Raw genomic sequence first — 15,571 nt, 5'->3', positions numbered from 1 at the left:
AAAAATATTGAAGTACTTAAGAACACAAACAACTTAGCGAGTCCTTTCCATTGAAATGAAAGGTAAAGCACTCTCGGCAGTAGACCATCCAGGGATAGGTATTCCAAGGAGCTTTTCCCACTATGAGCTATGGGGTGGCGCTGCAACAAGGCAGTAGAAAGTGGGAAGTGACAGGTTTCAGGACTTCTTCATTCATGCATAAATTCCTCAGTCGCTGAATTTCCTGGGTAAATGGCATTAGTTCCCCACAAAGCCTGATCAAATGATTCAGCTTTTTATGTTAATACCTCTTCCAGGTGCATCTTTTGATTTTCTACCAATCCTATTATTACCCTTGTCCTATCTGTCATTTAATACCTCTTCCGATCACCCAATCAAATGCCTTCCCTTTTTGTTCTTTCTTCCTGTTCCCATTCCCTTTGCATTTACTAACTTATTTTATCATTAACATTTTCCAGAGTTCCTGGTTGAGCCAGAAAGCAAACAATATGGTTTGAAACCATACGGTTTTAGGAAGCTGACAGACACTTGTTCTATCTATCTTGTTATTTGATAATTTGTTTCAATAATTATCAGGATATTACCGTCATTTTTGTATTTCAATGAAATGTCTATGGTAATTATCTTCCTTTCAATTAACTTACCATCATATTCTGGGAAGTAGTCAACCAGATGAGAATACATAATCTTCTCCTCCAAAAGATCTTTTTTGTTTAAGAAGAGAATGACTGAGGAATTCTGAAACCAGGGGTATGTGATAATTGTTCTAAATAGTGCTTTGCTTTCCTCCATTCGATTCTGAAATGAATTATATTTGGACAATATCAGAAATCAGAAGACAATACCGATCTTTATTTTTTTAACAATGAAAATTCAAGACCAATGAAGGAATATTTGTTTACAACAAATCAATTATGCCAATTTTAATATTACTATCAATGAGAAATTCTTTCCAATAATATTTAAAAAATGCACAATCACTTGTGTGGAAATAAATATTATGAATATGTAGGATTTCACATTCATTGCATCTATTCAAAAATCTGTTTGCCATTAAGAGTCCCAATAACTAGGCCGGCTTAAAGAGAAAGCATTGGAAAGATCTGTTAGAAAAAAAAGAAATACATGTAGGTTTTCCACCCTTTTGTTCCAGTTACTAAAGTCACTGCTGACCTTGACCTGAACTCCATTTACCCACCCATGCTCTGCTTCATGCTGTTTACTTTATGGGTTTGATTTTGAAATTACCACTCCACAGATCACTACAGAGAATGTTTCAGTCAGGAATTGATAACTTCTGGAGATCTAGATGAATGCATTAATTTTTTCGGGTGCATTTATAGACATAAGTACATGCACTGTATAAACAGAAATGAATATTAAGAATGTGATAATCAATTGTAATACTGTATCTGGCCATTGTTTTATTTGTAGTTAATATTTTAACATTTTCCCTTAATAATTATGATTTGAGGAATTATAGAGTATGACCACAGGCAGTAATTCATTTCACAGCAAGCAAATCTCATTTGAACTAACACAATAAATAACTGGATCCCAAAATATGCATCTGAATGGAACTTTATTTCTGAATATCTTATTGTGTACATTCCAATATGACTCAATGGTTAACACTGATTGATTTCTACCTCCTTAATGCAAGAGCACAATTGTCAATTATAGAACAAGACACTGCATTGAATCTATTTTAAGCTGAAACAAAAATGTCATCTTTATGATCAAACAATGCCAAAAGTTATGGCAAGCAATATATTTTATGATACCATTGCATGACAATGTTGAGGGCATCCGGTCAGAAAAGTACATGAGAAAATATTGAAAATAACATTACATTTCCAGTTCTTAAATGCACTTAACATAAATGACTTCTGGATTACTATAATTAGTGCAAAATGTCTGTGCTTTATTTATGTGATAATGAACTTAAGTTTGGACATTTTGAATCATAAATATTTATCAGTGGCCCTATGGTAATCAAATTGTTTAAAATTTTAGCATTTGCTGGGGGATAAAAAAAAATCTGATCTTACAGCCTGGCCAACATCCTTGTCATATGTAAATCGCAAAAATCGGAAGACACAGTGGTTGAAGTAAAAACACAAAATGCTAGAGAAACTTAGCAGGTCAAATAGTGTCTTTTATATAGCAAAGCCAGAGATAGATAACCAATGTTTCGTGCTTGAGCCCTTCATCAAAGTATGAGAAAAAGCCAGCAGGTGTCCCAACAAATGAGTGGGGGGGGGGGGGGGGGGAATGGATGGCAAAGGTAGGAGATGATAGGTGGAGAAAGGGAGGAGACAGCAGCAATGAGGGGGAGGAGGGATGGCTGGGTGGGTGGAAGAACTGTAAAGACAGGAAAGGAGGAGGGGAAAGCAAGGGCAAGCAGGTTTAGTGGAAAGTTGTCTTTCTTTGGCTTGGCTTCGCGGACGAAGATTTATGGAGGGGGTAAAAGTCCACGTCAGCTGCAGGCTCGTTTGTGGCTGACAAGTCCGATGCGGGACAGGCAGACACGGTTGCAGCGGCTGCAGGGGAAAGTTGGTTGGTTGGGGTTGGGTGTTGGGTTTTTCCTCCTTTGCCTTTTGTCAGTGAGGTGGGCTCTGCGGTCTTCTTCAAAGGAGGTTGCTGCCCGCCAAACTGTGAGGCGCCAAGATGCACGGTTTGAGGCGATATCAGCCCACTGGCGGTGGTCAATGTGGCAGGCACCAAGAGATTTCTTTAGGCAGTCCTTGTACCTTTTCTTTGGTGCACCTCTGTCACGGTGGCCAGTGGAGAGCTCGCCATATAACACAATCTTGGGAAGGCGATGGTCCTCCATTCTGGAGACGTGACCCATCCAGCGCAGCTGGATCTTCAGCAGCGTGGACTCGATGCTGTCGACCTCTGCCATCTCGAGTACTTCGACGTTAGGGGTGAAAGCGCTCCAATGGATGTTGAGGATGGAGCGGAGACAACGCTGGTGGAAGCGTTCTAGGAGCCGTAGGTGATGCCGGTAGAGGACCCATGATTCGGAGCCGAACAGGAGTGTGGGTATGACAACGGCTCTGTATACGCTTATCTTTGTGAGGTTTTTCAGTTGGTTGTTTTTCCAGACTCTTTTGTGTAGTCTTCCAAAGGCGCTATTTGCCTTGGCGAGTCTGTTGTCTATCTCATTGTCGATCCTTGCATCTGATGAAATGGTGCAGCCGAGATAGACCGTTTTGAGTTTTGTGTGCCCGATGGAGATGTGGGGGGGCTGGTAGTCATGGTGGGGAGCTGGCTCAGTTTTCTTCAGGCTGACTTCCAGGCCAAACATTTTGGCAGTTTCCGCAAAGCAGGACATCAAGCGCTGAAGAGCTGGCTCTGAATGGGCAACTAAAGCGGCTGCCATCTGGCTGGAGAGTGCCCAGAGGAAAATAAGGTGTTGTACCTCCAATCTGCAGGTGGTCTGGGTGGGATAGTACACAAGGCCATGGAGAGACATATGAGTGTGGGAGTGTGACTAGGATATGGCTACTGGGAGGTCGCTGCTGTTGCGATGGAGAAAAGGTGTTCAGCAAATCGATCTCCAAATCTGCTACCAGTCTCTCCAATGTACCAGACAATGTATTGCACCAGATGCAATAGATAAGTTCTCTGGATGTATAAGTGAAGTGTTGCTTCACATGGAAAGCCTGTTTGGGGCCCTGAACCATGGTGATGGAGGAGGTGTGGGGCACATGTTCACCACCTGCGGGCACAGGAGAAGGTGCAGGGTGCGATGGGTGGAAAGGATGAGTGCATAAGGGAATCCCGGAGGGAGCAGTCCCTGTGGAAGGCCAGGGTGGGAGATGAACGAAAAATACATCAGGTGGTGGGATCCTGTAGTAAGTGCCAGAAATTCCAGTGGATAATATGTTGGATGTGGAGGCTGGTGGGGTGGTAGATGAGGGTGAAGGTGATTCTATGTTTGCTGCATCTGGGGCAAGAGAAGATGAGCGGGAAACGGAGGAGATGAGGGTGAAGTGGTGGAGGGGAAACCACGTTTGTGGAAGAAAGCAGACATTTTGGAAGATCTGGACTGGAAGACCTCATCTTGGGAACAGATGTGGCAGAGACAGAGAAATTGAGAGAAGGGGATGGAATCCTTGCAAGGGACAGGGTGTGAGGAAGTGTAGTTCAGAAGTTGTGGGAGTTGGAAGATTTGTAGTATATGTCGGTAGAAAGTTTGTCTCCCAAGATCAGGGTGGAAGTTAGACGCAAAGCAGATGAAGTTGACAAGTTCATTGTGGGTCCTGAGGCAGCCCCAACGTAATCATCGAGATACCAGAGGAAGAGTTGAGGGGGGTCTTGCCTGTGTAGGCTTGCAGTATGGATTGCTCCACAAAGCCCACAATCAAGCAGGTATAGCTGGGACCCATGTGGGTACCCATGGCTACTCCTTTGATTTGGAGGAAGTGGGATGAGTTAAAGGAGAAGTTATTTAAAGTGAGGACAAGTTCTGCCAGGTGGAGGAGGGTAGTGATAAACTAGTCAAGTCTTTGGTCCATGAAAAAGTGAAGTGCTTTCAGACCTCCTGTATGGGGGATAGAGGGTTGGAGATCTATCGTGAAGATGAGGTGGTCCAGTTCAGGGAATCTGAAGTCATTAAGGAGATGGAGGGTATGTGAGGTATCGCAGATGTAGGAGGGGAGAGATTGGACTGGGGAGTAAAGATAGAGTCAAGATAAGATTAAACTTGTTCGGTGGGGAAGAAGCAGGCAGAAACAATGGGTTGGGTTTGTGCATCTTGGGTAGAAGGTAGAAACAGGCAGTGTAAAGGTGGGAGAGAATGAGGTTGGTGGCCATAGAGGGGAGGTGACCAGAGGTAATGAGGTTGGAGACAGTGGCTTGAATATTAGTGGTGAGATCCTGTGTGAAGGATTGATAGGAGGAGGTGTCTGAGAACTTTTGACTGGGCTTGGCAAGGGAGATGTCAGTGCACCATACATCAACCACACCACCCTTCTCTGCGGGTTTGATGGTGTGATTGGGATTGTTGCTGAGAGAATGGAGGGCAAAGCATTCTGAGGAGATGAGGTCGGAATATGAGAGAGAGGTAGTTGATGTCTTGGTGGCACTTGGAAATAAAAAGGTCCAGAGTGGACAGCTGGCCAGGATGAGGTATCCAGGAAGAGGAAGAAGGCTTGAAGTGGGTCTGGGGTGGAGGATGGAGAATCACAGTCATGAAAGTGAGCCTGGAGGCAGACCATCATATTCTCTGCATTACAAAGACCAAGTACTTTCACCGTAACTTGGCACATCCAGGCTCATTTATTGAGTTTGAATTGGCCAGTTGTTCACACCACACAAAATTCAAGACCAAGTTTCAATTGTTCAAATCTACTCATGTAAACCCCTACCCAGTTTTCTCCTATGCATTAACCTACACTAGCTTCCAGTGGGCAATAGGTTAAAATCATTTTCCTTAGTGCTTATATCATTCTATGTCCTCATTATCTCTCCATAACCTTTTCTAATACTAAAACATATCAACTTTCATTTCTTCAGAAATTTGGCCCAACATATTATCTGGCTGCTCCATGAGAAAACAAATGAACTTCTCCAGCTTTTAATCTTTATATTCTCCACAAATATTTTTGCTATTTTCTCCCCTATAAAGACTCTAACTTTAAATTAGGTGCTCATCACTTGTACTTTTTCCACGTATTTTTTCTTTCCTAGCATTTTTTTCATTGCCCAGTGCCTTATTTAAATGAAAAAAATGTTACATATCAAAGTCTGAGAGATTGAAAATCCTTACTAGAATAATTAAGATGACATGGACTGTCATCCACAATAACTCACCTCATTGTCTGATTCCACAAGTACTTGATCATATTCACTAAGGGCAACCAAAAACATAATGGACGTCACATTTTCAAAGCAGTGAATCCATTTTCTTCGTTCTGATCGTTGACCCCCAACATCGACCATTCTGAAAGACCAATACAACATCAAATCATAAATGAACCAGTCTGGAAATTCAAGAAAACCGAATAATCAGTCAATAAATCTGGTGTACAAAATAAGGTAGTTTTGGAAAATTTTATTTCACATGCAAAGGCTAATATTCATATTATTAATGAAGCAGCATTAAAAAAATGTAATTTAGTCATTGATTTGGAAGAAAAAAGATATTTGAGATTCATTTCTCAAATGATGGCATTTTAAAATACAAAACCTTGATGTTTAATAGTTTTATCCTTCAAGTAATTTTCATTTGTTTATCACATATCAGATCATATGGTGAAAATACTTTTAGGTTAGACACAGTATTTAAAAAAAATTTAAGCATTTAAAAGTAATGTAAATATTAATTTCTGAAGCATGCACTTGCCATTTTAAAACAATTTCTAACAATTTTACAAATATATAAAACTTAATGCTCAGAGTCACACAAAATTGAGCTCTTTGGCCAAATTTCAAAATTGTTAGTGTTGTTTAGTAACTTTCTTCTACCTGAAAATGACGGTTTGTAAGTCGAAAGGATATTCAATGATTCCTGTTGTTGGGACTCGCACTCGAAGCACATCTTGTTGAGTGGGTAGATAGGCTGGTTCTGCTATACGGTCCAAGTCTTTAAGATAGCTACAGAGAGGGAGAAACGGGAATGCAAAGATTGTGACATTGGAGAGGGAAGACTGGGCGAGGAAAATAGAATGGGGTTATGATCACCATTTTACCTGCCTACAAGAGTTCCATCAAGTTCCCCAAGATGACACCACTTATTCAAGATGGTGGCATGTTTTAAAGTCTTTTCCTCACCAGATTGAGCCATTTTCCCAAGAGTACAGAGTGCATTTTCCCAGTATTTTATTATATAGATCTTGTGAACACTTTTAATTTTAAAAAACTCAATTGAATTGATAACTCTGAAGGCTGAAATTGTACAATGTATATAAATCTCAAAGCAATCAAATTTTGCAGTTTGCCACTGATCTGCTGCTACTGTTACTTTGTGATAGTTTAATCAGAAAATACTGGGAGGACGCAACTTCTGCTCCCTAGGAAATTTACAACAGGCCCCAATCAGTACCTGAAGATTATATTCTCCAGATCAAATGGATACTCAATGATGCCAGTTGTGGGCACTCGAACCTGCAGCACATCCTGTTGAGTTGATAGATAATCAGATGCTGCAATACGATCAGTATCACTAAGGTAACTGTGAAATAAGAAAAAAAAATTAAATATGATGCATTGGCTCTTCCAATGGAGTCCCTTGATTTATTTGTGTAAAGCAAAATAAGAAAATATTCAGCAAAAATTAAAACAAACAAATTAACGTTTTCTTAAAGTGACTTTGTTTGCAGAGAAAGAGGGAATTAATTCCATTTTAAGAACAAATTCTGGATCATTGATCTGGAGATTGGACAATTAATGCAGATAAATTCTGAATATCCTCCAGAAACTTGCCCACCATTAATTTTAGGCTCAATGGCCTGTAATTCCCTGGTTTGTTCCTGCAGTCTTTCTTAAATTAAGGCACATCATTCGCCTTCCTCAAGTCTTACAGTCTCTTATCAGTGGCTAACGATGATAGCTTTTCTCTGCTAGGGTCCCAGCAATTTCTTTCTCAGCTTCTGACAATGTCTTAAGATAAAATTACAAGAAATATTGAGGCTTTGGTCAATCAAAAGGAGGCTTATGTCAGATTTAAGAAGCCTGGATCAAAAAAGTCCCTTGATGAGGACAGGAAGTGTAAGAGTATGCTTAAGAAGGAAATTAGAAAGGCAAAAAGAAAACACAAAATACAGCCGGCAGGCAGGACAAAAGAGAATTCAAAGAAATTCTACAGGTATATTAAGGGTGATTCAGGAGAGAATTGGATCAATTAAAGATCTGCAAGGCCCTCTTTGTCTGGAGCCATAAGTAGGATTTTGAATTAATACTTTTCATTAGACTTTACTGTGGAGGAGATCATGCCAGCCAAACAATAAGAGGAAACAAGTGATGAGATGATGAACATATTAGAAGCACCATGGAGGAAATATTAGCAGACTCAGAGCATATTAAAAGGGGACAAATCCCAAGGACCTGATGAAGTAGATCCTCACACCATGTGGGAGGCTAGGGAGGAAACTGAAGAGGGCCTTGCTGAGATATTTTCATCATCTTTGACCTTGGATGAAGTGCTGGACGACTGAAGGGTGGTTAGTATTATGCTGTTATTTAGAAAGTGTAGTAAGGACAAGCTAGAGAACTAGAAGCCAGTGAGCTTGATGTCAGTAGTTACAAAATTGCTGGAAGGAATTTTGAGGGATGGGATCTATTGGCATTTGGATCATGATAGATTGATTGGAGGGAGGCAGTATGGATTTGTGCATGAAAGATCATGTCTCACAAATCTGACAGAGATTTTTGAAGAGGTGACTGAGAGGATTAATGTGGGCAGGGTAGTGGAACTTGTGTACATGCATGGCAGGCAGGTCCGGGAGGTTAAATCACATGGGATCCAATGTGAACTGACGCACTGGATTCAACATTGGCCTAGGAGAATAGTAGAGGAAGAATGTTTTTCTGATTGGAGGCCTGTGGACACAAATATTCCACAGGGGTCAGTACGAGGTCCATTGCTATTTGTCATCTATGTGAAATATTTCTATGGTGATGCAGTTAACCTGATTAATAAATTCATGGATGACATTAAATTGGTGTAGTGGCCAGCGAAGAAATATATGCAAGTTTAGAACAGCACCTGGAGAATCAAGGAGTGGCAAATCAAATTTAACTGACAAGTGTGAGGTGTTGCACTTCCATAAGTTAAACCAGGACAGCATTTACATAGTGAATGACAGGGTCTGGACTGGACAATGTTGTAGAATAGAATCTGAGGGGTACAGGTGCATAGTCCCTCAAAAGTGGTGACTCAGGTGGAAAAAGTGATGAAGAAGGCAGTGTGGAGGGGGTGCAAAAAGGATTTGCTTGGAGTTTTAGGGAGAGGTTAGATAGGCTGAGTCTTTATTCCTTAGAGCAAAGGAGGTAGAGAGGTGGATGTGAAAGAAGTTAACAGAATTATGAGGGACATCAATTAAGTGAATGCTCATAGTCTTTTTCCCTCAGAGTAGATTCTAGAACTGGAGAACATAGGTTCAAGGTGAATTGGGAAAGATTTAGGAGGATCTGATTGGAATTATTTTCACTCTGAGAGTGGCCTGCATCTGGAATAACCTTGAGGAAACTGTAGAAGTGGGCATAAATAACACAATTAAAAAGACATTTGTACAGATTTATGAATAGGGCTTGAAGGAACATGAACACTATAGGATTAGCGGAGCATATCATGATGTTGGAATGGACTACTTTGGCTGTTCTATGCTTTATAACTTCATTCAGCCCTGGGGTTTGTCATCTTTATTTGCTTTAAGACTGCCAGTGCCTCCTCTATTGGAATATGGATATGTTTCAAGACATTCTTTTTCCTGAATTCCCTAACTTTCATGGCCTACGCGGATGAGAAATATTCATTTAAGGTTTTGCTCATCTCGTAATTGGGACTTATTGTCCCTCTAATTACCCTCTTGCTCTTAATATACTGATAGGATACTCCTTTACTTGATCTGCCAAACCTATCTCATGTTCTCTTTTTGCCCTCTAATTTCTCTTTTAAAAATATTCCTACACATTCTTCAAAGGATTCGCATGATCCCAGCTGCCGACACTGCCCTATGCCTCCCTTTTCCTGACCAGATCCTCAATATCCCCTTCATTAGTCAATTTTATCAGCCTTGTCCTTCATTCTAACAGGAACATGCTGACCCTGAACTCACCCTATCTCACTTCAAGTTCACTTTTAAGTTTATTGTCACCTAGTTTCCTCTGGGTGTTCCAGTTTCCCCCCCTCCAAAAAAAAACCCAGATGGGTTGTAGGTTAATTGGGTGGCATGGGCTCCTTGGCAAAAGGGCCTGTTCCCGTGCTATAAGTTATAAAAATATATCTGGCACAGTGCGAAGAGTTCTTTCACGAGCAATCTGGCATGCACACAGTCAAACAAAGTAGAGGGGTACGAGCACATTTGGAGAGAATAGGGTTACAATGAGAAAGAACAATTTGTGCATAGCAAGGGCAGCATTTAAGCATTATTGTGGGGTTTGTCCAGGAGCCTGATGGATGTGGGGGAAAAACTATATTTAATCTTGTTGATGTATGATTTCAAACTCTTGAAGATTCTCGCTGGATGACAGTGTGCCTGAAATGGGACTGGTCCTTCAGTCATTTGGCTGCCTTTCTCAGGCAGCAGGAGGTATAAATGAAGTTGATGGAGAAAAGGGAGGTCTACATGATGCTCTAAGCTGCATTCAACATCTGCTGCAGTTTCTTTTAATCTTGGACAGAGCAGCTCCCATACCACTCTGTTATGCATCCTGCTGGTGTGCTTTTGATGATGCACCAGCAAATGTTGTTGAAGGATATGGAATAAATGCTGAACATCCTTAGTTTTCTAAAAAAAATGTAGAGACAATAGAAATATTTACTCCCAGAAACATGAAACTATCTACTGCTGGGACTCCCTGCTGGCCATTGATGGAGTAGCAGCTTTTTGAAGTTCCTCCAGTTTACTATTTCCAACCTTATTAAATCCTTATTTTTAAACTCCACACTGCTTACTAAACTTAACTAGACTGTAACTGTCTTTAACGTGGCTACAAAGAGTAAAGCTACTAGAAAGAAAGAGGACCATCCTGAGTCTTTGGAGTTTATCGTGGATTTGCTTCGACAACATAGAAAAGAATCCTCTGATGAATTACAACAATTCAGAAATGAATTTAAGTAGATGGATGCCAAACTGGATTCTTTTCAAAAAACCTTAGAAGAACGTGATAAATGTATTCAAGGTAATGAAACATTCACGAGTAATTTGGATGGAAGAATGGATGATACACAAAAGCTCTGTACAACTTATCAAAGACTTATGAAAACTTAACCCAGAAGATTATTAATCTAGAAAACAGAAGCAGAAGAAATAACTTATGAATTCTGGGCTTGGAAGAGTTAACTGAAGGTGGCCGCCTACTAAATTTTTTGCAAGTTTTCTGTCAGAATTGTTTGAATATGGTGTTCTGCCAACTGCAAACTCTACCTGCGATAGATCATGCACATAGATCACTGGTTCCTAAACCAGCTCCGGTCAGAGATCTCAATTTGTTGTAGTGTGCTTTCATGAATTTCAAACTAAAGACCTTTTATTACATGAAGCTTGTCGCAGAGGAAGAATTGATTACAAAGGTCAGAAGATTGGTATCGTTGAGAATTATTCTCCCAAGATTATTAGTAAATGTGCTAAACACAAGAAGATCATGTTGTAATTCTATAATCAAGGTGTTAAGCCAGGTCTGTTTTTCCCAGCATGCCTTTGGATTATACTGAAGGACAATTCTAAGAAGTGGTTCTACACCGATGAAGGCCAGAAATTCTTGGTAGAATCTGAGTAACTGTTTCTCTAATTCTATGTAGCTGATTGACTTCTTGAATTTTTTAGTGCTTAATTAATAGAATAAGGTCTCAATGAGTTAATGCCTTAGTGTTTATACATTCTGATTAGAGATTTTGTTTTTGATATTTAAATCATTTAGTTGATAGAATGTTCAGCTCTTTGATTCTGAATTAACTATTAAAATTAATATTTTAATATTTGTGTATTCTTTAAGGTTTTCTCTCTTTTTAATAATGGTAAAGTGTGCTATTAACATTATGAAAATATAATAGTTATCTCAGTTTCAGTCTTTGGCATTAACAGGACTAGCTCTGTTTAGTCTTATTCAGAACACATTCAAGATTTCATTGTAATACAGTATAGGTATTTTGCCAGCAGGAAATTTTTGGGGATAGGTAATTTAGTTAGCTGCATGCTGTCTGTCTATTGGTTACCCGTCTGGCTTTGGGTGGAGGGGACAGGAGGGGTTAATATCTCTTTGGAAGTTGTTTTGGCTCTCAATTATCACAGCTGTTTTTGGCTACTTTATTTTCAGTGCTTGTTCAATGTGATTGAAATAAGTTCCCTATTTGTTGGCTTCTTTTTTTTAAAATTGTTAAAAGGGATCAAATTATTGAGTTAATTAGTTTTAATGTCAAAGAGTTAAATCACACTGTAAAATGAAATAAGATTTTTTGCTTATGTCCCAATTATATTTTTGCAAGAAGCATACATGTAATAATGACAACACTCGCCTTTTTAGGTGATGGAACGGTTGCATTTTCATTCATCATTACAGGCCAAATCCAGAGGGATATCGATTTTAATAGATCACACAATACACTTTGTTCACCACAATGTTGTATCAGATACAAGTGGTCGCTTTGTTATTGTGACAGGGAAATTGTAGAATAAACAGGTGGTGTTTGCTAATGTTTATGCTGCAAATGTGGATGTCCCTGGATTCTTTGAACTATTTTTTTATTCTTGCCTGATCTGAACCTTTATTCATTAGTGATGGGAAGACAGTTTAATTGCTGGTTAGATCCGATTTTGGATGTTTGTCTTCAAAGCCAGCCACTTTGAATAAATCGGCTTTATTCATTCAATCTTTTTTTTATTAAAAAGTGGTATTATTGATGTCTAGTGTTTTTTTTCATCCAGAAGACAGGGAGTATTCTTTATTTCTTATGTTCACCATACATATTCGCGGATTGACTATTTTTTTACTGATAATCAAATGATTCCACTAATTCAATCTTGTGAATATAAAATATAGTCATTTCCGAACATGGTCCTGTGTTATCTTAAACTTTCCTGATCTCCCCCACATAAATATACATTGGCATTTTAATTCAATCTCAGTATCTGATTAAGGATTTTTAAAGCTCTTGGAGTAACAAGTTACTCTCTATTTTCAGAAAAAATACTGTGGAAGAGACTTCCAGTCTTATTGTTTGGGATGCTTTTAAGGCTTTTATTGAGGTCAAAATATCTCTTATACTGCAAGCATTAGGAAAAAGGCTAATAAAGAGTAAAATGATTTAGTTAACCAACTGAAACAATTAGATCAAATGTATGCTCAGGCTCCAGACCCTGATTTATATAAACGGCGATTTATATAAATGGCATGTTGAATTTAAAACTAAACATGAACTTCTAATGTATCCAATCGAAAGCCAACTTTTAAGAGCTAAAGGTCACTTTTGTATTCTTGGAGATAAAACAGGTAAAGCTTTAGTAGCCAAATGGTAAATCTAAGAAATTTGTAAAGTTAATGGTGTTATGACAACTGATCATTTAGAAATAAATGATTCCTTTAAGGAATGTTATTCTGAACTGTATAGTTCCGACTCTCTTAAGGATAATATTGGAATTAATAATTTTTTACATCAATTGAATATTCCTGCACTATCTGTTGCTAATCAAAAGCAATTGGACCAACCTATTTAGCATGAAGAAATTGCCGAGACTGTATGTTCATTACATTCTGGGAAGTTACCAGGCCCTGCTGGATTTCCTGGAGAATTTTCTAAGGTTTTTTCCTCAGTACTTAAACCTCACCTATGTTCTGATTTTTCTGATTCTTTTAAACTGAACAAGTTGCCACAGTCTATTTAAGACTCTTCTATCTCATTAATTCTTAAAAAAGAATAAAAACCCAGTCAAATGATCTTCATACTGGCAAATTTTTCTACTTAACATTGACATTAAAATTCTATCCAAAGTTTTGGCTCGTAGACATGAAAATATTTTGCCATTTATTATATCTGAAGATCAGACTGGATTTATTAAAAATCTGTATTCTCATTTCAATATATGCCATTTATTAAATATTATATATTCTCTTTCGAAGGAGCTCTTGGAATTTATGATATCTCTGGATGCAGAGAAGGCTTTTGATCAGGTAGAATGGAATTATTTATTTAAGACTTAGAAATTTTTAATTTTGTGGTTGACTTTATTCAATGGATTAAATTACTATATCTATCCCATTCTGCCTGTCTTTTTACTAATTTTCAGAACTATAAACAAGGGCACTGCCCACAAAATTTTGCTGTATGCTGATTATTTATTGCTTTTTATTTCTAATCTTGAGACTTCATTGCCTTCAGTGCTTCATTTATTTTCTCATTTTAGTCAATTTTCAGGTTGTAAGTTAAATTTTATAAAAGTGAACTTTTTCCTTTGAATAATTTGGCACCAATAAATGCTAACCTTCATTTTAAGATTGTAAGAAATCAATTTACTTATTTTGGTGTATCAATTGCTAAAAATTATGAACATTTATTCAAAGAAAATGTTCTCACTTTAATTAAATTGCCCGTCCCTTTCTTTACAGCTGGTTGATCGAATCAACACTATTAAAATGAATATCTTACCTAAATTTTTATATATATTTTCAGGCTTTGCCTTTTTTTATTCCTGTCTTTTTTTTTTATTCCCTTGATTCAATCTTATCTTATATATGAAAGGACAAATACTCTCGCCTACATAAAGTCCATCTACAAAAACTTTAAAAGAATGGAGGTTTAGGCCTATCAAACTTTAGATTCTATTATTGGACAGTCAATATACAAAAGCTTACATTTTGGTCATTTTCTATTATCTGTGAAGACTGTTCAATATGGGTCTCTTTGGAATCTAGTTCTGTTACGTATTTTTTCTATTATTTCTCTTCTTACTTCCCATATCTTTAAATAAAATAACTGACAACCTGGTGGTTAAACATACTTAGAGGATCTGGATACAATTTAGAAAACATTTTGGTTTACTGAGATTTTCTCTCTGGTCTTATTTTTTCTAATTATTTCTTTAGACCTTCCATTATTGATGTACCAACCAACCAATTTTCCCCTGCAACCGCTGCAACCGTGTCTGCCTGTCCCGCATCGGACTTGTCAGCCATAAACGAGCCTGCAGCTGACGTGGACTTTTTACCCCCTCCATAAATCTTCGTCCGCGAAGCCAAGCCAAAGAAGAGATTAGGCATTAAATGTTTTAAAAACTTATTTATGGAGGGAAGTCTTGCTTCTTTTGAACAACTGTCAGTTAAATATAGCTTACCAAATACTAATTTTTTGTTATTTACAGATTTTTTTTGTGATCTCAATTACATACATTTCCTAAGAGCATTGATAAGAATTTAATAGAGGTAATTTTTATTTGACAATCTTTTTATACTTGTTCCATATTTAACATTTATGACATATTGTTGGGAATAAGAGAGGCTCTCTTAGATAAAATTTAAAAAGCTGATTTATCCATCTGAGGCCCACATGTCACTACACCTTTCCTATCCATGTACCTGTCCAAATGCCTCTTAAACATGATAATTGTTTGTGCCAGTATCGCTTCCTCTTGGTAGTTTCTCCCATATAAATCAATGGTCTCTGTGTGAAAACTTTGCACCTCGTATCTTCTTTAAATATCTCCCTCTCACCTTAAATCTATGCCCTCTAGGTTTGACACCACCACCAACCCCCCCCCCCTCCCCCACCCCCGTAACTCCTGTGAGGAAACAAACTATCTACAGCAAAGATAAAAATACACAACTTTTGCTTGGACTCTTTTGCTTGGACGTCTGCCAGTATTTTCTCATACTTTGATGAAGAGCTCAAACCCAAAACATCAGTTAT

At 38.3% G+C, this 15,571-nt stretch overlaps 1 protein-coding gene across 3 annotated transcripts in view; it reads right to left on the bottom strand.

Annotated features, from left to right (window-relative positions):
* LOC138760002 (guanine nucleotide-binding protein G(q) subunit alpha) overlaps positions 1 to 15,571 on the bottom strand; it is a 226,903-nt gene that overhangs the window by 23,508 nt on the left and 187,824 nt on the right. For 2 of the 3 annotated variants that reach the window (XM_069930450.1, XM_069930448.1), the window contains exons 5-7: positions 6,478 to 6,606; positions 5,824 to 5,953; positions 645 to 798 (exon numbers count right to left, since the gene is read on the bottom strand). In XM_069930450.1, coding sequence (XP_069786551.1) covers positions 645 to 798; positions 5,824 to 5,953; positions 6,478 to 6,606 — 413 coding nt within the window. Of the gene's footprint in view, positions 1 to 644; positions 799 to 5,823; positions 5,954 to 6,477; positions 6,607 to 7,054; positions 7,184 to 15,571 lie in introns of all 3 variants that reach the window. The other variant, XM_069930454.1, reaches the window with a different exon arrangement.

The sequence above is a fragment of the Narcine bancroftii genome, chromosome 1 (assembly GCF_036971445.1).
Source record: "Narcine bancroftii isolate sNarBan1 chromosome 1, sNarBan1.hap1, whole genome shotgun sequence".
NCBI classification, from domain to species: Eukaryota; Metazoa; Chordata; class Chondrichthyes; order Torpediniformes; family Narcinidae; genus Narcine; species Narcine bancroftii.
The sequence above is the reverse complement of the archived record's forward strand: the minus strand, read 5'-3'. Positions and strand labels throughout refer to the sequence as shown.